Below are 22,062 nucleotides of genomic sequence, written 5' to 3' on the forward strand. Positions count from 1 at the left end.
ACCAGTAATGACCCACTGGTGACATCACAATGGTGCCACAGATCCAGTTCGGTCAGTGCTTATCCGTGGGCGCCACCATCATTTTGGGGGGAATATTATGGGAATTTTTTCCTGTTGCGAAGATTTTTCTTCTGCTGTTTGAAAAAATGCCCTCCCACCTGCCCCCCCTTTATACTTACCTTTATTACTTTGCTTGAAGCACAGCTGATCAGCTTCTTAGCTGTATTTCCGGCTGATTATTGCTACTGAGTATGCGATGCAAACTGGTGGCTAATATCAGTGGAATCTACCCGTAGTGATGTTATTATGTTTCATGAAGTACACTAAGACATTTCTTAAGGGTTTAAGAAGTTATTATTGAAGCAAAAATATCACAATATCAAAATCACAACTATAATTATAACAAATCCTTTAGATATATTTTTTTAAAATGAGAGAAAAGAACTTTAAAAGAAACTCAGCAAAGACCATGTGATATCTCTTCAGGAGGATGAATTTGGTTAATGAAACTGATTTGCCACAACTGATGAGACGATGGGTCAAGGTAAGACAATATATGCCGAGTAGAATCCGAGAACAAGCTACAAGGAATAAATTGGAATCACTTTATAATATGTAAACAGATATTTTGCTCTTGAGTTAAAATGCTATATACAAGAAACACCCCTGATCTGGGGATGGAGTGTAAATGTTTGTCTGGTGGTGGGCACTACTCTCAGAGTACCTGTTTTATATTGTGTGTGTGTTTATGTTTTTAAAAAATCAATAAAAATTTTAATTAAAAATATCTCTTCAGGAGACAGGTAGGAAACCTGGTGAAATTCATAATGACTTAGTAGAACATCTCATCCTAAGCCATTGTAAAGAGATCTCCTATTTGGAGTAAGCTGTCTCAGTTTAAAGCAGGGATCAGCAACTCATGGCTATGGAGATGCATGTGGCTCTTTCATCCCTCTACTGTGGCTCCCTGTCACTGGTCGGCTCCACAATTGATAGGGCTTTTGGCCAGGACAGGTAGAGGAAAAAGGATGCCACAGAAGGAGGAGACTCCATGGTGGGGGAAAGGGATTTCTGGACAGCTCCAGAATTGAATGGGGGTTTCCATTTGGGACAGTGATGGCGAACCTTTTTTCCCTTGGGTGCCAAAAGTGGGTAGACACACACTATTGCGCCTGCGTGAGTGCCCATACCCATAATTCAATGCCTGGGGAGGGCAAAAATTTCCACCTTTGTCCCCCCCCCCCCACCCGGAGGCCCTCTGGAAGCCAGGGACAGCCCATTTCCCAACTTCTGGTGGGCCTGGTAGGTCTGATTTTGATCCTCCCCAGGCTCCAGAAGCTTCCCTGGAGCCTGGGGAGGGCAAAAATGCTCTCCCCCACCCCCGGAGGCCTCTGGAAGCAGAAAATGCCCTCCCAGAGCCTCTGTGTGAGGCAAAAATCAGCTGGCACGTGCGCACTTGTGCTACATCTGAGCTAGGGCAACGGCTCGAATGCCAGCAGATATGGCTCCGCGTGCTACCTGTGGCACCTGTGCCATAGGTTTGCCATAACTAATTTAGGATCTTTGTGGCTCTTGAGTGTATAAGGTTGCCAACCTCTAGTTTAAAGTAACATTTCTGTTATGTAAATACGCCTTACAATTTGCAACTTTTCTGTGATGGTGCTGGAGTAGATGAAGTCAAGGGGTTAGTTCTGCCCAGTTTTTATTAGCCTTAAATGGGCAGATCTGTTTCCCTGAGCTGACAACAAATTTTTGGCTGCTAGGATTTGCAGAAGTGGCAAAAGAACTGGAAAGGAGGCATTATGGAGGAATGTGGGCAGTAATGGGCCAAAATTTTTACTGCCACACTTGGGTGTAGCTTACTTTGTGGGTGTGGCTTGATGGTCATGTGACTGGGTAGGAGTGGCTTGCCGGCCATGTGATGAGATGGGAGTGGCTTGAACGATCATCATCGTTCAAGTGAACTGTTAAGTCCTTGACTTACAACCTCACCAGTGTCGCTTTCTGGGGTGACAATTTGCTTCGCGTTTCCTGTGCTCTCCTTCCTCAGGCCGTGCCTCAGGCTGGGTAGCTAGGCGAACAGGTACCAATCAGCTCTTGAGAAAAGATGGGGGAGGAAATGGGCCCCCTGCAACTCCTGCCGGTGCTGGTCTCCCTGCCGCTTTCCAAGGAGGAGGAGGATGGGAGGGTGGGATGGTCAGCTGGAGCTGGGCACACAGCTTCATTTATATTGTGAGCCGCCCCGAGTCCTTGGAGAAGGGCAGCATAGAAATCCAATAAATTTCCACTGGTGGAACTGTGTTCCACCCCGTCCTGCCTGCTGCCCACCCCTGAATGTGAGACCTTGATTATTGCTTTGCGATGCCAAATTTCAGTATCCTTGTTGTTTGCCCTTTGAACCAATTTCAATTTGGCACTTTGCAGAGATCTCATATTTTATGTTGTATCATACACAATCATCCCTAGAATTGCAGTCATTACACTATGGAAAAATATTGTGGAAAGATGATTCTTTTTCTGCAATCTGATTTGTACAGAAGTACATCTGCCTCAATTTCTCCCTGTACCTGTTAATAAAGTTTTTCCTATTTTTTTCTCCATCTTTCAAAATTATTCTGTATCTGTTTATGATGTAACTATTGCTCCTTTATCGCTGCACTAAACCTTTAGTATGCAGGGAAGGGGAGTAAAATTAAACTCTGCAGTAATTGCTATGTACCGAGTAAAGGAATTGAAAGGTACCCTTTTTTAGAAAAATCAAATATATGACCAGCAATACTAATCTCGGGCTATTTGTGAGTTGCAAATATCTGGATGCAAAACATCTCAGTTGGTAGCAAAGCATTAGTTCAATTAACAGAGCAGTATTTTTCACCGCTCTTGATAGTTTGTGGGAGTTGAAGTCCCCGCGTCTTAAAGCTATCAAGAATAGAAATAATTTAACAGGAAAAAAGGCTGAGCGTGAAACGAAGAGAAAATACGCAGCAGAAGCTTTTCCCGTAGCTCAGGGGTTGGCAAAGTTGGATCTTCCATGACATGTGGACTTCAACTCCCAGAATTCCTGAGCTAGCATGATTGGCTCAGGAATTCTGGGAGTTGAAGTCCACAAGTCATAGAAGAGCCAACTTTGCCTACCTCTGCCGTAACTTAAACTAAAGCGCGCTTCCAGGTCCCGCCTCTCCGACGGAATAGCGAATCAGAAGGCGTGAGGTTAAAAGGAATCCCCTCTTCCGTTCTCCCTCGCCCTATGAGGGCGGAGTCGTCATCGGTCAGCCATTCTTCTTCCTGTGACATCTTTTATTCCGGGATTCCCCCCCAGGCAAGATGGCGGCGCCCGGAGACGGCGAGATGGTGTGGAACCGGTGGGACGTGCCTTGGCCTGCTTGTAATTCGGCCGAAGCGGTGCCGTCTGAACATGCTTCAGGTAAACGGAGAGGCTTCAATGCGGAACGAGGCTCTCTGGATAAAAACGGAACATCTTTGCATTCTGCGTTTAATTTAAATAATAGATAAAAGCACGCTTGCTGCTGACTTTCCTGCCTTGAACCATGGTTTAATGAAACAGTAAATGGTACAGCAAATGTTTATTTATTTATTTATTAGATTTGTATGCCGCCCCTCTCCGTAGACTGTTACCTTTCCCAAAGTTTTATTTTATTGTCATTGTTTTTAGTGCTCATGATTTTTTAAGGGGATGTACCAAATTTATACCAAAGAGAGGTGTGGTGGCAACTGAACTGATACTGAAATTTGAGAGCCATTTCTTTTGTTACTGGTTTATTGAATTATTTTTTAGATTTTCCTATCGATGCATGTGTTTATATTTTCTAGTGAGCTGCCTTTCAGCTGTTTTGAAGAGGTGTTGCGCTGTTGACAGCATGTTAAACAGCAAAATGCTGGTTGCAGAACAGAGCCTCCTGCATTCGATCATTTATAATTACCATTATCAAATGATTCATCAAAAGGCATATGGGAGTCTTAAACAGGTTGGTTGAATTTTGTGATCTTTTTAGAAATCTTGATTAAATCATTTTAATCTCTAATAATCACGCATAGGTGGCATCCAGCAATTCTGCTTTATGGAATAAGGCCTTCCATAATCAAAAATGCTAAATTTACATATTATATCATCTTTAATAGAGGTATTCTTCAGGGAAGAGCAATTTTTTTTCCAAAAATAAGATTTAAAAAGGCTTACGCAGCTCAACAGAAGCTTTTTTTGCCATGGGAATTATGTAATACTGACTAATGATTTTGCATCAACTATATTTTATTTTGAATATCTAAATAATTTCAAATTAATTATTAATTATGAAATATTAATTATATTAATATTCCAATAGAATGCATTTGGTTCTGCAGAAAGTTTGCTTAATTTTGGGGATATGTAGATTGTTTGTTAATTTATTGCAACATACACTACATTGAAACTCAATTTTGAACATAGTAGGAGTGCTTACAAGTATATATGCTAGAGATATGGTGCATATGAAGAATCTGATTATAATTGATATGAAAAAATGATTCATTAACATCTAGAACTAAGGATATTTGTTGGTAATAATAATGGTATCAATTTGCTTGCTTTTTAATATAGGCCAGTCAGCAACATTTTTTTATCTTCATAATTTCAGGTAGAACAGTGCTTGAAGCGTTTAATTTTAATGGATCTGCAAAAGTCTATTCAAAAAATTTCTCAGATGGATCTCCCGTAAGTAACATGTTAGCATTTCCATGTTTTTATACTTTTATTAATAGAAGTTGTACTTGAAATACAACTGTAATGGGCACATGTCACAATGGTCATTAAGCAACGCAGCATCACTTAACCCCATTCACTATCATGGTGGATAAAAATAAAAATCAATTAATTTTTTTTAAAAAAAATTATTTTAATCTGATTTTTTATCATATTTGTTTTAACAAAATGCTTTTGTGATCTAAAGATAGTTTTCTATTTAAGATATATTATTAGTTTAGTTTATTCAGCATGAAATGGAGCTTAGTTATATAGCATGTGGCTGTATATTATGCAATATTTACATTATTGGTAAACTCATTCAATGAATCCAAGCCCTGCAAGCTGAGACAACATGCACACTAAATGGGAAACCTTAATTTTCTTTGCAAACAATAATAGTAAAAATTCTAGCTACCAGCAAGAATGAATCCTTACATTTAAAGAGCACCTGTCATTTCAGATCCATCACAGCAGTGCCTGTTAGCAGGCATCCACTCATCTGCAGCCCACCATGTCCCTCACCTTGTTGTGTCACTGCCGCATCACCAGCCATCCCATTAAAGTGAATGGGACTGTCAATGAGTCATCAGCGGGTTAGAAGACACTGTGGGACAGAGATGACAGCCGCTCTTTAAAAATTATGATTTAAATTGACTTGGTTTAAATCAAGCCTTTTTACTAATGATTTAAATCATGATTTAAATCGACTTGATTTAAATCAAATCCACCCTGTTCACTACTATTCCTGATCTAACCATTAAATGAAAATGAGAATTGTTTAATAGAGCACAGAGTGCCTTGGGTGGGGGAGGCCCTGGTGGCATATACAGGTTGCCTGCCCTGAGCTACTTCCACCTCCTGAGGCACTCTGTACTTCACTTTTCTCTGGGATCCCTAGATTCCTTCAGCTTCCTTTCCACCCATCAAGCAAGAGAAAAGCAGTCCAAACTTTGCAAACTTTTTCACAGAGTACAAATTTAATGAAACTCAATCTTATGAATTAACTCAATGAACTCAATCTGTATAGTCTGTTTGGAGGACAGAAGGGAAAGGGTTAAATAAGGTTCAGGAGGGAGGTGTTTTTATTAGGAAAATGAACACAAGAACAAGGGGGCACAATCTGAGGTTAGTTGGGGGAAAGATCAGAAGCAATGTGAGAAAATATTATTTTACTGAAAGAGTACTAGCCGCTTGGAACAAACTTCCAGCAGATGTGTTTGGTAAATCCACAGTAACTGAATTTAAACATACCTAGTATAAACATATATCCATCCTAAGGTAAAATACAGGAAATAGTATAAGGGCAGACTAGATAGAACGTGAGGTCTTTTTCTGCCATCAATCTTCTGTTTCTTCTATGCTTCTAAATACCATACTCATGGAATTTCTTAAGGCAGATTTTCCCAATACAGATAGTTCTCAATGTATAACGTTTTGTTTAATGACCGAAGTTAAAATGGTCCTGGAAGGAAGTGACTAATGACCATTTTTCACACAACGACTGTTGCAGCATCCCCATGGCTATGTGATCAAAATTCAGGTGCTTGACAAATAGTTCATATTTATGACAGTTGTTGTGTCCCGGGATCATGTGATCACCTTTTGCAATCTTCTGACGACCAAAGTCGGCATGTAAGCCAGATACACTTTATAACCATGTTTTAAACTTAACTGCAGTGATTTACTTCCCAGCTGTGGCAAGAAAGATTGTAAAATGGAGCAAAACCCACTTAATTGTCTCACTTAGCAACAAAAATTTGGGATTGAGTTGTGGTGGGAAGTTGAAGACTCCTTGCACGGTGTGACTACTGTCTGCAGCTACCGTGTGGTCCAGGAACAGCTCATTTGATTCAGTGGTTCTCAACATTTCTAATGCCGTGACCCCTTAATACTCATGTTGCGGTGAGCCCCAACCATAAGTCTAACACTAATTTTCCTAACAGAGCTTTAAGGTGATTGGCAGGAAGGTCAGACAGACACCCTCACTGTAAACGCCTGATTGATTGGATTGTAAAAAATACAGTATGTTCCAAGGTGCCAGAATAGAAGTTTAGTTCCTAACACCATGGGAAATTTGTCGTTTGACCCCCAAAGGGGTCCCGACCCCTAGGTTGAGAACCACTGATATAAAGAATTGCAGACAGGTTGTAATGCATAGTCTTTGTCTTTTAACATTATTACGATATCAGTTTGTGACAAAGCAGGAAAGAGTAGCATTCAAGCATATGACACCGGACCAGAATATCTGTGAGACCGCCTTCTGCCGCACGAATCCCAGCGGCCGGTTAGGTCCCACAGAGTTGGCCTTCTCCGGGTCCCATTGACTAAACAATGTCGTCTGGCGGGACCCAGGGGAAGAGCCTTCTCGGTGGCGGCCCTGACCCTCTGGAACCAGCTCCCCCCAGAGATTAGGACTGCCCCCACCCTTCTTGCCTTTCATAAACTTCTTAAAACCCACCTCTGCCATCAGGCAAGGGGGAACTGAGACATCTCCCCTTGCCTATGTAGTTTTATGTATGGTATGCTTGTGTGTATGCTTTTTATATAATGGGGTTTTTAGGCTTTCAATGTAAAATTGTTATTTTAGACTTTAATATTAGATTTGCTATTGTATATTGTTTTATCACTGCTGTGAGCCCCCCCGAGTCTACGGAGAGGGGCGGCATACAAATCTAATAAATAATAATAATATGCCCATTTACTTCTTTATTTGTTTTAAATAGAAAACAGAAATCTGAAAATTCTGAGGAGTCCTTGGTGCCCAGCCAGCCTGTAATAGAAGTTGTTCTGGTGAAGATACTGGGTAGTTGCAAGCTTATACTATGTTTACTTGAACGTTGTTGTACGGCATTTAGGTATCCTTCCCAAAAAAATATTTCTGTAGTTGCTGTTATCCTGTTCATTACTGGTTGTGGTGCATAATTTTTCTGGTCTTAAGATTTTACAGTTCTCTATCATCACAATTTAGTATAAATGACTTTGATTTATATAAATGACAAAAAAGTAAACTTGTTTTACTCTTCACTGTTTTAGGATTGTAAAACAGACATTTAACTTGGATCTCTAGTTTTTTGGGGAAATATTCAGCCTTAACCTACTTATTTCTCAGTTTAATTGTTAAACATCTGTGTTTGGAAGAGTATGTATTGTTCAATACTTTGATTCTGGGGTTGCTGAGTCGATTATGGTATGTACACCTCTTAAATATTTTTATTGTTTCATTTCTAGTTATTCATTTACATGTTTATAATAAAGATTTTGCTTAGCCAATTAGATTGGGTGGTGGTGGAAGGGGGGGGGGGGGCATACCAATGGTTATTGTACCAAACCACAATTTATAAAATTCCAACTGCATTTATTGCTATGGTGGATTCAGGAAAAGTGGTGGATGAAGGAAATTAAATGGCATCTTCAGATGCTCCGAAACTTTGTTTCAGCTGGGATGGGAAAAAGGAACATACTTTCTTATGAACTTTTATTTATTTTTCCCTAATTGGTTTTGAATGGAAGAAATTTAAATATGGCAGATGCCATTAATGTAGATCTGGTTGTGGGCACTGCATGTGTAATAGATTTCAAGTGTTACATCTCTCTTTTGTGTTTTTCCTTTATTATTCTAGGATTCTTTATGAAGCAGTATTAAAAAAGCTTAGTATGTTATATAAGGATCTTTTTGAATTGCTTCAAGAAGTAGCAAAAATGCACCAAAGGCCATATATTAAAGGATTTGTCTTTCCTTCTGAAATAAACGATTGTATGAAAACCAGTTATTTAGAGATTAAGAAGAAAATGCCTAAAGCATTTATAGAAAGGAAAACTGGCACTGGATGGATCAATACATTGTTTTCGGTACATAAAGCTGTATCCCACTCTCAGAATCTGAGCGTAGCAGTTGCTCCAGCAGTCAGGAGAAAAAAGAAGAAAAAGAGGAAAGGTACCCAAAATAATTCTGATATTGGAAAACCAGTTTTCATCAACAGAACTAATGAAGGTAAATAATAATGGCTACTTAATTTAGTACTACTAACAATCACACTCATGCTTATATTACAGCATTGTATACATTTTAATACTTTTATAACTTGTATTAAGTTGGAAGGTTGATTACCTTTTCTCTTAATAGTGCGGAGAATGCCTGAAGAAAAAAGATGGGAAGGATGACAATTGCAAATGCTTAGGTGTTTCTTTGGAACAGACTATTAACTAACCACTGGCGGGAAATCAGAATATCTATTTGGAAATTCAGTGCAGATTACAATAATGTACAAAATAATAATTTATTAAACTTGCATGTTCAATTCCTAACAACCGTGCCCTAGCCTACAACTGAAAATTTACAATAGAACTATTAAAATATGGCAAGCATGACAGATAAGATAGAATGTGTTGTGTTTGGGCCTGGGCCAGCTGTTGCCCCCACATATGTGAGAGATGCTTCACAAAGTGTTTGTGAAAGCCTGGCTGACAGCCAGGAAAACGTGGCAGACAGCCCAGAGGATGAGGCAGATGGTTCAGAGGAGTTGGCAGACAGCCCACAGGAACTGGCAGACAGCCCAGGAGATTTATTAGGCAGTCCGTCCGATAGCCTCTCTTCTTTGGATTCGGATGCAGAACATATAATCAATATGCGTAGCCGTAGAGCAATGCAAAGGAGGGCTCAATTAAGGGATTATCACCAGTGATTATGGTATCACCTGTGTTTGGGTGTGGTCTACAGAATGAGGGCTGGGTGTGGTTCCCATAATGAGGGCTACAGTTGTAAAAGAGAACAGAGGCAGAGGCAAACTGTGGATGTTTATCTGTGTGGTTTGTGTGGCGTTTTTGTTCCTGCTTTGAAGCTTCTGCTCTGTGCCTTTGGATTTCAACTCAGCAGTGTCAGGCAAGTGGCATTTGAAAACTCTGGGACTAGCTGCTGCTCTCGTGCTTCGAGAATTCAGAGAACTCTTGGAACGTTTCTGCTATGTAATTTTTGTATTTGTTTGCTTTTTCATGAACTTTGTATCCAGCTGAATTTTCGCCTCGAACTGTGTTTTACTCCTGAAAATAAGGACAGTTTTCTTTAGCCTTTTCTGTTTAATACAAGTTTGCTGATTAGCAATGCACGTGTGTGTCTGACCTTCTTTCCTGGACCGTTAATTATTGCCTGAGCCCGGTCAGGCAGAACAGAATGAAGCGAGGGGGGGGGTCTTACTGCCCCTCTCCAAAGGCCTGGGTGAAAAGCCAATTTTGCTTTTGTTAGAAACAGCAGATATTGTGAGGGAAAGCTCATTCTAGAGGGCGGGTGCTGGTACAGAAAAAGTATGTTTTGGGGATCCCAATAGATATTGGTTGATGAAAGAAATCTAGAGCATGCTGATCCTGAAAGATCAGGGTGGCCAAGCTGACATTATAGCAGATTTACTGATTCAAACCTATTGTTCAAGATTATGTACCTGTTTTTAGTTTAAATCCCTGTGCCTTTTCTTTTAGGACTTACAGAGAAGTTGGAGTTTGATCTGAAGACATTATGCAAATATCCTAATCCTGTATTACAGAAGGTTTGTCCATTCTATTCTTGTAGGCTTGTATTTATTTATATTTGATAGTCAGTTGGATGTAGTAGTTAAGACATTAGATTAGTTCTGGAAGACCATGAGTTGTAGTCTTGCCTTAGGCACAAAGCCAGCTGGGAGACCTCGGGCTAATCATTTTCTCTCAGCCCTGGGAAGGAGACAATGGCAAATGACTTTTGAAAACCTTGCCAAGAAAACTGTGGCGACTTGTCCAGGCTGTCTCCAAGAATCAAACAATTTTATTTCACATTTATTTTGGATTAGCTGAAGGCAATTACATAACTAATGCTCCTGTCTCCTGTTTTATGCATAACAACCCTATAGAAAGAATACCTGGCTCATAAACATCCAGCTAGCAGTCTGTATTTTTTTCTTTAATTATCATAAGCACTCTATGCTTTGTAATTATATACAGTATATGAATAAACATATTCATCTACCCCTCTCCTTTGTAAATAGGGTTAGTGATTTAATTGTTAATTTTGTGTAATAGACGTTTATTCTGTTGAATGTGGATTTATAAGATCTCAAGAATATTTGGGAATAGTTGATGGTTTGATGGTCAGAAACACACTTTCAAATGGAAAGCTTAGTTTTAATTCCTGTCTCATTCTTGTTTGGTGTCTTTAGAATATGTGAAACCTTTGAGGGAATCTACTAATTAAAATAAGCAGCACTAATCAATTACAGTATTTAATTTGGTCCTAGACAATTTCATAAGTTAATCAGATGTTCTGTGGAATTTTCTTGGTCACGAGAAATAGTGATTTTTTAAGAATATGAAGAAGAGGCAACATTTCACAGTTCTGGAAACTACTTTGATATGCATTTCAGGAGGTCATTCAAAAAGCAAATTTTGAAGATTTCAAAGGGATATTTGTTCATGGTTAACATTTGCCTTGTATTAACTCTAAACCTTTTAAAGTGTTTAAAACTGTTTGATTTAATTTAAAAACTATTTAATTTTTCAACTTCTATGAACTTTTTAGCCAAAGATGCTGTGTGTTAAAGCTTATTCTAAGTACAGTATTAGCTTTTTAATTGTTTTCCAGTATTAATTTTTCACTATTATATTTCAGAATTCTAAATTAAGTAATACACTTCCTGAGTCAAAGAAAATCACATCTACATCTTCTAAAGCCCCGACATCTCATCATCTTCACTCTTTTGTGTCCACGTTTAAAGAAGTGCACTCCTTTGAAGAACTGTCTCAAAGACTGAAAACAGCAGTTACCTGGTGTAAAAACAATAAATTTAGATCAGGGGCTTTCTTCTTAGGAATGAAGCTTTTAAAAAGCAAAAGGCTACAGCATGTGGAAGCTCAAGGTTGCAGGTGTGTAGATTGTTAGTCCTTGTTCTTTCCATATCTTCAGTGTAATCCTGAAATATAGGTGGTCATTCCTTAGCCACCACTTGTTCAGCACCTGTTCAAAGTTACAGTGGTACTCAATAAAAGGGACTTGGGACCAGTCCTCAATGTTGTGGCTATTGCAGCATCCCCATGGGCACATGGTTGGGATTCGGACGGATGGCAACGGGTTCTTAATTACAAGGACTGTAGTGTCCTGTGGTCACTTATTGTCATTTTGCAATCTTCTATCTTCCTACAAGCAAAGTTAGTGGGAAAACTGGCAGAGATTGCTTCTGCCTTTTTTTTGGGGGGGGGGGGGGGGAGCTCCTGAGCTCTATGGGGGTCTTATCCGTATTGTGTTTTTGGGTTCATGCCTCTTCCTATATTATAATTAAGAGGCCTAGAAAGTTTGAAACTTGTATCTAGAGAACTATAATTTCTCCGGTCCCCAAATGGATGCTAAAAGTATTTACCTCCGGAACCACCTGCTACCGCACAAATCCCAACGACCGATAAGGTCCCACAGAGTTGGCCTTCTCTGGGTCCCGTCGACTAAACAATGTCGTTTGGCAGGCCCCAGGGGAAGAGCCTTCTCTGTGGCGGCCCCGGCCCTCTGGAACAAACTCCCCCCGGAGATTAGAATTGCCCCCACCCTCCCTGTCTTTCGTAAACTACTCAAGACTCATTTATACCGCCAGGCATGGGGGAGTTGAGATATTCCTTCCCCCTAGGCCATTACAAGTTATACATGGTATGTTTGTGTGTATGTTTGGTTTTATAATAAGGGTTTTTAGTTGTTTTATTATTGGATTGTCACATGCTGTTTTTATTATTGTTGTTAGCCGCCCCGAGTCTACGGAGAGGGGCGGCATACAAATCCAATAAATTATTATTATTATTATTATTATTTGATTTACATAATTGCAATACGGAAATGATGAAACTTTTCTCATTGTGCATATTAATAAAATTAAACCGCATGAATGGTGTTGGAGCATGCCTCTGCATCCATAATGTTAAACTTACCTCTGTAACCCATTTCAGATTTTGTTTAGTCAATTAAGCTCTTCCAAGCTCACTAGAACTTTTGACATGAAAAAACTGGATTATGCAAAAGAAATGACTCTCTTGGTTTTATAGACTGTTACAATTGCTCTTTGCTGCTTTGATTACTGATCTTTTTTCTTTTACAGATTACAGCGGAAACTTAGATGTGTTAAAGCCACTATCTGTAAATTCCTTACACTCAAAAGTTGCAGAGACAGACCTGTGCAGCTTCTTAGAGGAAGTCATCAGCGAAATAGACAGTCACGGAAGCAAAGTTGTGTTTCACAGACTACCTCTGAACCTAAAGGGAGTCCTCTCTTCAAGGGAACTGTATCTCCTTCTCTCAATCAGTGCTTTCTACTTCAGACTTTGGACTCAAGTGATACAAAGATTTTTAAGGAAAGTATCCATGATAGCATTTCTGGCCCTGCAGTGTTGGAGAGTCATCCTACCCATATACAGAAAGAAGCCGCTGAACAGAAAGATGACATTGACGATATTTTTAAAGTTATAGGTCTCTAAGTCTATTTTCTATTAAATAATCCAAAATGATGTTCGGTTCAAATGTTCTTTGTGTTCCACTATAGCGAATGCAAGTAACTGTCCTTAGGTTTTTAAGGTATAACAAGCAGGAAGAGGGAGATTGTGATCCCCTTATATAGAGCGCTGGTGAGACCACATTGGGAATACTGTGTTCAGTTCTGGAGACCTCACCTACAAAAAGATATTGACAAAATTGAATGGGTCCAAAGACGGGCTACAAGATTGGTGGAAGGTCTTAAGCATAAAACGTATCAGGAAAGACTTAATTAACTCAATCTGTATAGTCTGGAGGACAGAAGGAAAAGGGGGGACATGATCGAAACATTTAAATATGTTAAAGGATTAAATAAGGTTCAGGAGGGAAGTGTTTTTAATAGGAAAGTGAACACAAGAACAAGGGGACACAATCTGAGGTTAGTTGGGGGAAAGATCAAAAGCAACGTGACAAAATATTATTTCACTGAAAGAGTAGATCCTTGGAACAAACTTCCAGCAGACGTGGTTGGTAAATCCACAGTAATTGAATTTAAACATGCCTGGGATAAACATATATCCATTGTAAGCTAAAATACAGGAAATAGTATAAGGGCAGACTAGATGGACCATGAGATCTTTTTCTGCCGTCAGTCTTCTATGTTTTGAGGTTTCCTTGAGGCTGTTGAAAAACAAGTTGTCATTGTTGGTGGACAGATTTGAATCATCCCTCAATTATTTTTATAGTAGCATTTTACTCTTGTATCTGTAGGAGTGTTGCTACAGATCATGACACTTAAGTTGGAGCACTGCCGAACAAATGCTGCTAAGAATGGTTGAGTAACAATTTCCTCAATTGTTCCTCAACCTAATTCTTTGAGCTGAATGGACAGTGAGGACAGTGGAAAGGAAACGCAATGAAGAGCTAAAATGGAGTGCCTTCGGAGTTTATAACAAATACCTGGAATCAAAAGATCACTTTGCAGTATTAGGTGGTTGCAGGAACAATCCTTTTTTAAATATCAGTAAGAATATGTCTATGAATTATATCTAGTATTCTTTAAAGTGATACCTTTGATGGGTAGTTGTGAAAGTATAACTTAGAGGTGTCCTAAGTTAATGTTTTATCTCAGAAAGGGGGAAAACTTTTTTTTAAAGGGGAAACGCCTGGATTTTTTAAAGTTATGTATGACATGTTTATCCTTTCTATGATAGCACATAGAAGAATGAAACAGGGTTTGTTTATTACTTTCTTCTATTTGTTTTATTTTTGTTTGCCTAAAGTTACTTGGATTATTGAAATGCCTTATAAATTTAATAAATACCTGTAATTTTTTTATTTTTCCCATCTATCTTGTTTTTCTCTTACATACATGCAGAATGTAACCTCAATTGGTAACAAAGAGCATGAATACATTTTTTATCACTTTAGTATCAGGCGATTCAGCTAATTTACTGCTTAATTCCTCAAAACATTTTCTAATAAATTTGATGAAATTCCTCTCTAAGTTGCTCTAGAATATTGTCTCTACTTCCCTCTGCTACTTTTGCTTATATTATAGTGGGTGCCATTGCAATCCAAAGTGAGAGTTTTAATTGCAAGGAAAAAAGCAAGACCACCCTTTCCCCATTGTATGTATCTTCCTAGACCATTAATTATTTAATCTTAGATGACACTCCATAGTTAAACTCAGTATCATAGTCTGCCTCATTTTATAAAATTTACTTTTGGGTAGGGAAAAAAGAATTCCACAAAGGTCTGATTCATTGGTCTATTTTAATTCCATTTAAAAAAAAAAAAAAACTTTCATTGAAAAATCTTTTATTAAAGATTTAAAATCTTTTAATCTGTTTATACTTTCTTATAGCCACTCTCTCTTAAGCTTTTTGCCAAAAGTTTAAAATCTTTGATTCTTTTCATTTTAATCCAGAAAAGTAGTTGACACCAGAAGTGGAATTCTCTTCCTATCACTCACAAAATCTCTTTAGCTGTAAATTATATTCAAAAACATTTAAAACATCAGCAAACCTTTTGTCCATATGAACTGTATTATAGCTATGGACTTAGCTAACTCACAGCTGCTCAACTCATAAGCTTATCAACAAATCCTGAAATCTACTTACAAGGAGCAGCTGTCCAGAATGCAACTGGGTGCACACAAACATTTTCTGGAAAGACTGCTGGAATTTACTGTCTGGCCACCATTGTTGTTGCACTACTCTTCCAGAGATGTTTAACCTGCCATCTGTCTTCACCAAAAGTCCCAATTTCTTGCATTTTCTTACATTAAGTTGCTATCCATATAGATGACTTGGCCTTAATGGTCCAGCAACTATCACTGACATAAAGCATACATTTATATTGTTTCATTTTAATGCAAAGTGACTGATATAAAAACACAGTATCCAAAATATTTCTGCAGATTATCATCGTAGGAGGAGTCTCATTTAGAAATTATGGTTAACGCCTTAGGTGAATTAAATAATTATTTCTGAGCTGATGATTTAGTTCTATTTGTTCCATTTCCCCTTGATAGATTAGCTCAATCAAACTAAACTGTTCTCACTTGCTAATATTTGGACCCTTGTGAAAGATGCAGGGAGAAAAGAAAAATCCGTTTAAAGTACGGGTGTCAAACTCAATCACATCATGTGATGCATCTATGTTTTTTGCCTTTGTAGAGCCAGGGTGGATGTGTCCTGCATATGATGCATCCAGCCTGTGGGCTGCCAGTTTCACACACACATACACACACTGATTTAAAAGTATTGAGATTTATGAGCATGGTTTTTTTAAACTAAGAGTTTAATGGGACAGAGGTAAAAGATAAAAGCAATGTGGCCCTTAAAGTTTTTTAGTAATACTTTGAAAAAATTGTGAGCTAAATAAGAATGTAAGCCTAGAATTATGACACTCAAATGATTGCAGTCTTAAAAAATCCAAGATATAATAAGGAATAATGTCCAAAAATGAATAGTTTGGAGTTTTGTTTTAAAGAGAAGCAATACAATACAAAGACTCTCTTAAAACAATCCACAAATCTATTTCAATGCACAGCAGTGTTCTGAATTATTTTTCACAGAGCTTCCTTTTATAGAAAGGAAGACTCAAAAAATGAGATGAATCAAAGGGTGAATCACAAAATGAGATGAGCTCAAAAAAGGCCTCAAGAGCCATAGTTTGCTTCATCAAATGCTTTTCGAGCCCGTTTTAGTTCTTCGTTCATTGTTAACAAGTCCTTCACACGAGCAAATTTTCGTGGGTCTTTACGAATCAAGAAGACAATATCTTCAACTTGTACTCGACCTTGTCGTCCAATCGACATTGCTTTGTGGGTCTATTGGACAAAAAGAAAAGATCCATTTCAATTAAATATAATTAAAGGCATTTTCTGTGATGCTACTGAGTTGTGCTCAGTATTTAGACAACATACTTATGAAAAAGAAACTAGAAGCTGATTATCCACTGACTTTGTGACTGAGGGGAGACTAAAACTTGGATATTTCTGCTTCTAGTCCAATACATTTTAATCACTATGCTAATTTGGTTCATTAATAATCTGAGAACTACTTTCGTGCACTGATTAAGGCACTAGTACAGAAAACAGGATACTGAGTTTTAGTTCTGCCTTAGGCATTAAATCCAGCTGGGGTACTTTAGGCCAGTCACTCAACCCAACCCACCTCATAGGATTGTTTTAGGAAAAACGGGGTGGAAGTGGTATTAGATATGTTTGCTGCTTTGAGTTACTTATAAAAGAATAAAGGGTATATGAAAAATTGTAAAACAAATACAGTGGTACCTCATCATACAAACTTAATTGGTTCCAGGAGGAGGTTCGTAAGGTGAAAAGTTCGTAAGATGAAACAATGTTTCCCATAGGAATCAATGTAAAAGCAAATAATGCATGCAAATCCTTCAGGAAAATCCCAAACTTTAGAAGGGAGGCGAGCAGAGGGCAGGGAGGAGCAGCTAAAGGGGGCGGGTGGAAGAAGCAAGGCTAGGCTAAAGGGTGAGTGGGAAGGTGAAAGGCAAGGGGGGCGCCTCTCCCTTTTCTTTTTTCAAAAGACACAGTTTCAGTGCCTTTGCAAGCATGCAAAATCTTTACTCCTCCAAGCTGCCCCTCCCTTTTCTTTCTTAAAAAGACACCGTTTCAGTGCTTTTGCAAGCATGCAAAATCTTTACTCCTCCAAGCTGCCCCTCCCTTTTCTTTCTTAAAAAAACACTGTTTCAGTGCTTTTGCAAGCATGCAAAATCTTTACTCCTCCAAGCTGCCCCTCCCTTTTCTTTCTTCAAAAAAAGGGGGGGGAAAGAAACCCCTTCATCCCAGCAGCAGCTGCTTGGGTTCCTAAGGTGAAAATAGTTCGGAAGAAGAGGCAAAAAAAATCTTAAACACCGGGTTCGTATCTTGAAAAGTTTGTTAGAAGAGGCGTTCGTAAGATGAGGTACCACTGTAGTTATTGGAAGTTTAGTCGGTTGGGTCATAACAGCTTTTATACTTGTCTCTGAACTCTTTCGGTTTTGCATAAAACAGAACTGCAAGGAAACAAAAGCCAAAATATAACATCTGTTGTATCAAATGTCTAATAAGTAGTAACATATTAGAAGAGCCTACCATTTCTGTGATGAATTCTATGACTAGGTCTTCAAGAATATCCACAGACTCTGTGTAAGGATTCTGATCATCTCCAAATCCATACATCATACACCTCACTGGAATTAAGAAAGCAAAAATCATCTGCAGGAGGGCACCAAATGCAGCAACATGGAAAACGTATGATCAACATAATTATTCAGAATCTTCTAAATTCTCCTTTCAACCAAATTTTAATTGTATTTTGAAAATAAATTTTGTGAGAGAAAACAAAGAGACTGTCTTACTGTAACTTTCAGATCACTGTTTAAAAGATTATTTTATTAGAATAATGTTGAAGGAGGAATATTCTGGAAAAAGCCCCTGCCACTTTTATAACCCAAATGAATAAAGTACCCAGCAAGTTCTAAACTCCAATCTTATATAAGCTTTAGTACAACACTTCAGTTTTCAGAGAAATGATATTTTACTATGAAACTACTTAGAGGATTTTTGCCTTACTGTTAAAACACTGGGCGGAAAAGCAAACTGCCCTTATAATTGTCATGGAAGTATTAGCAAACACAAAAGCCCAGAATACAAATATATTGCACTCTGTAGTAAAAATTAAATATTTTATTAGTAGTTGATGCCCAGTTGTCCATCACTAACTCACTGCAAGACCAACTGGCAATGAAAGATATCTTACATGACTCATAAAATGTGAAATATTTTTTAATGGATATTTCACTTTCTGTGCTACAAATTGTATCAAATGACAAATGAGCAAATGTAAATAGCAATAGCACTTAGACTTATATACCGCTCCACAGGGCTTACAGACCTCACTAAGAGGTTTACAGAATCAGCATATTTCCCCAAGAATCTGGGTTCTCATTTTACTAACCTTGGAAGGAAATGATGTTAAGATATCTTAACTATCTCAATTTCTTTTTACTTAGTAATGCAGATTCATAGGATACCGATGGTAGACAAAAATCATTCAATAATTCACAATAATACTGGCATTCAAAATGTATACCGCATAAACAAAGAGATTCTTCAAAAGTGGAGACTATAAAAGGGTTAAGTTTCCTTACTACCTATGAAAACATAGAAAACTGCCTTATTAAAAAAATTAAGTCATTAAAACTAACAATAGATGGCAGTTCTTTGGCATCTTTAGTATGCGAATAATCTACTTTACTCTTACTTTTAGGCTCAACTTACATTCTTTGGAGAACAACCGCTTCCTTTTTCCCTGTCCACCATCTGATCCTCCTCCAGTGTCTTCAGTATCTTCTTCAAACTATAGATAATAAATCCAAAATTTAGGTGAAAAAAAGAAGCATACCCCAAGATTAAACTAAGAAACAAAGGAGGCTAAAATTAGGATGGTTAAAAGCAGAAAGATAGCAAAGAGTTCTAAAAAAGTCTCTTGAAGTTGGAGGAATAAACAATACAATATGAAAATGTTTACTGTAAACAAAGATGAAATTATGCTTACAGACATTTAAAAAATCACATTGATAAGATCTCAGCTAGAACCTTGAGATGATACAGGCAAAGTTCATAAAAACATCAAGTATGGCAACTATAAAAGGTGTATTCCATGCTACATATCATTTGAAGATTTTAACAAACTTATCAACAGTACAATAACGCCTTTATTAAAAATATATGAATACTATACAGTTCTGTCCACTCCACAGTACATTAAAAATTATATTAAAAACCTAGAAGGGAAATCTAAATGACAACCAGACTGGAGCAACTCAATTCAGAGAAAAGTATAAGGAAAAGAACTTTGAGCAAAAATAGAATACTATGAGAAAATGGATAGGAACAACTCTACATGCTCATAACTCTTAGCAGAGGACTGTGCAGCAATTTAGAATGAAAGGAGAAAAGGTGATTCTTAGCACATGTTGGTACTTGTGTTGTACATATCCTTAAACTGTATCTTGCTGTGCAACTCCAAAAAAGATGCATATGATTTAACAAAATGGCAATAACAAAAGCAGCAATGTAATTGCCAATATGTATTCCTAATCAATTGTTCCATTTTGAATACATATATATATTTCAGCATCTATAGGTACTGATCTGTTTGAGCTGCTCTAAAACCAATTAGTAGTAGAAAAATTAGTAGTTTCTAACAGCTATTAAATATGCTAACTATGGAGGGATTGCGTTCCATTCTATTTCCTTAAATTTTGTGAGTTTCTCATAGATTTTCAAAATATCTCACATTTTGAATGATGGAGAAAGAGAAAAGATAATTAAAAAAAACAATTCTAGAAACATTTTTTTGCAAATTTTATAACAAACTTTACTTATAGTGTTTTTACTCTTCACCAACTAATTTGAATCAACGTTTAAGTCTACAGCCTCTTTTATATGACATGAATCCATGAAAATAATAAATAGGTTCATCATCAAACACTTAACAGCTTTATTAAACCAAAGGGCGGTCCCATGGAGCAAATCTTATTGCAGATGCATCTTGAATGAGGGAAACTGTATGTTTGAAATTAGTTTGTAAAGCATCATGCCACTATGAAATGTGATTTTTTTCTCAGATGTTCTGGATTATAACTTCCAACAATTATAGCCAGCATAGCCCATGATCAGTAATGAAGGAAATGCTAAGCAGATGTTAATACAAAGTACAAAAATAATAGAAAGCAGAATTTTAGAATGTGTAAGGAGTACATTGCTGGTCCACATCTAGTATACATTAATTCCACAATAAACTTCCTTAACAACCATTTAACTGGAATGCTACAGGGTTCCTGCCTTGAGTAGAAGATCTCAGAGTTCCCTTCAATATGATTCTATGATTTATGAGATTACTGGGAATTACATCAGAAAATGTAAAACCAAATTCAAATTTATCTACCTGTAAATCTTCTAATATACAGGGAATTTTATTCTGAATTTTGTTTGCATAAAATGAATCCAGATTAGAATCGTACACTCTGAAATCCACAGCGAATAAAAACAATTCATCTGGATTTATTTATTTAAGCTTCCTGATGAAGAATATTCTTTCTGCACCAACTCAGGAAGTTCAAACTGCCCAAGGAGATGCTGACACAGTTCTACAGAGGAATTATTGAGTCTGTCATCTGTACCTCTATAACTGTCTGGTTTGGTTCTGCAACCCAACAGGACCGACACAGACTTGAGTAATCAGAACTTCAGAAAAAAACATTGCTGCCAACCTGCCTTCCATTAATTCCCTCAACACTGTCAAACTATTTACTAAGTCTGCACTTCTATTTCTACTAATTTTTTCTCATCATTCCAATCACCCATTTCCTCACACTTATGACTGTATGACTGTATGACTGTAACTTGTTGCTTGTATCCTTAAGATTTTTATTAATATTGTTTCCTCATTGCTTATTTGACCCCTATAATCATTAAGTGTTGTACCTCATGCTTCTTGACAAATGTACCTTTTATTTTATGTACACTGAGAGCATATGCACCAAGGACAAATTCCTTGTGTGTCCAATCACACTTGGCCAATAAAGAATTCTATTCTTCTATTCTATCCTATCCTGTCTCATTCTATTCTATCTTATTACAGGTTTTCCCTGCTAGTTATTCAAAATGATGCGCTGCTATCAACGAACAGGCTGTAATCTAATACCCAATAAACCCTAGATTAAAACTTCAGTTCTCTACAGTCGATGGGCGCAGCTGTCTCCAGCATCCCCGGGGAATTTTGAGAAGGCGGGAGGCGCCACTTTCTCATTTGGTTTTTAATCCCGATTCACATCTTTTGTGCTCCGCAACCTCTTATGTTTCGGCTTCACTTACAGGTGGGTCTTCTTCCTCGTCGGCCATGTTAGAATCAGGAATTACCTCCTCCCAGATATAACAATCTAAGACCGTTTGTGACTATCAACTCTCCCCCTCCAGTTCAATACGGAAGGAAAACGTTCGACTGCGCATGCTCCTTTGAGCAAATGATTCTATAGCAGGGCTTCGATTTCTTTTCCACTCGGCTTCATTGGACAAGAGTTACGCATGCGCAACTTTAAGAATGGCCGGCACTGGAAGGTATTCTCCAGCGGTTTTCTACATCTGTCGGGAAGTATCTGCACGAACGCCTTAGAGCAGCGAAGAAATACAGAAAATGCACACTCGGGACTGCTATCTTGTGAAAATCTGAATCTTTCCAGCCCCGATTTATAGCTCTAGTGTGAAGGGGTAGGCAAAGTTGGCTCTTCTATGACATGTGGACTTCAACTCCCAGAATTCCTGAGC

The 22,062-nt window shown here is 37.9% G+C and overlaps 2 protein-coding genes across 2 annotated transcripts; one reads left to right on the plus strand and one right to left on the minus strand.

The window, feature by feature from the left end:
• The first annotated feature begins 265 nt into the window (after window positions 1-265).
• Window positions 266-13,243, plus strand: NEPRO (nucleolus and neural progenitor protein). The gene is made up of 10 exons (XM_070749953.1): window positions 266-544; window positions 3,320-3,424; window positions 3,832-3,986; window positions 4,635-4,711; window positions 7,465-7,596; window positions 7,851-7,928; window positions 8,362-8,732; window positions 10,211-10,278; window positions 11,373-11,626; window positions 12,838-13,243. The coding sequence occupies exons 1-10, from the start codon at window positions 535-537 to the stop codon at window positions 13,211-13,213; spliced, it is 1,626 nt and encodes a 541-aa protein (XP_070606054.1). The 5' UTR covers window positions 266-534; the 3' UTR covers window positions 13,214-13,243.
• Window positions 13,244-14,965: 1,722 nt separating this feature from the next.
• TAF13 (TATA-box binding protein associated factor 13) lies at window positions 14,966-21,771 on the minus strand. The gene is made up of 4 exons (XM_070749955.1): window positions 21,613-21,771; window positions 19,012-19,090; window positions 17,824-17,921; window positions 14,966-16,545 (listed from the first exon to the last, which is right to left on the minus strand). Exons 1-4 carry the CDS (start codon window positions 21,637-21,639, stop codon window positions 16,375-16,377), a joined length of 375 nt encoding a protein of 124 aa, XP_070606056.1. The 5' UTR covers window positions 21,640-21,771; the 3' UTR covers window positions 14,966-16,374.
• Window positions 21,772-22,062: the final 291 nt, after the last annotated feature.

The sequence above is a fragment of the Erythrolamprus reginae genome, chromosome 4 (assembly GCF_031021105.1).
Source record: "Erythrolamprus reginae isolate rEryReg1 chromosome 4, rEryReg1.hap1, whole genome shotgun sequence".
NCBI lineage: Eukaryota > Metazoa > Chordata > Lepidosauria > Squamata > Dipsadidae > Erythrolamprus > Erythrolamprus reginae.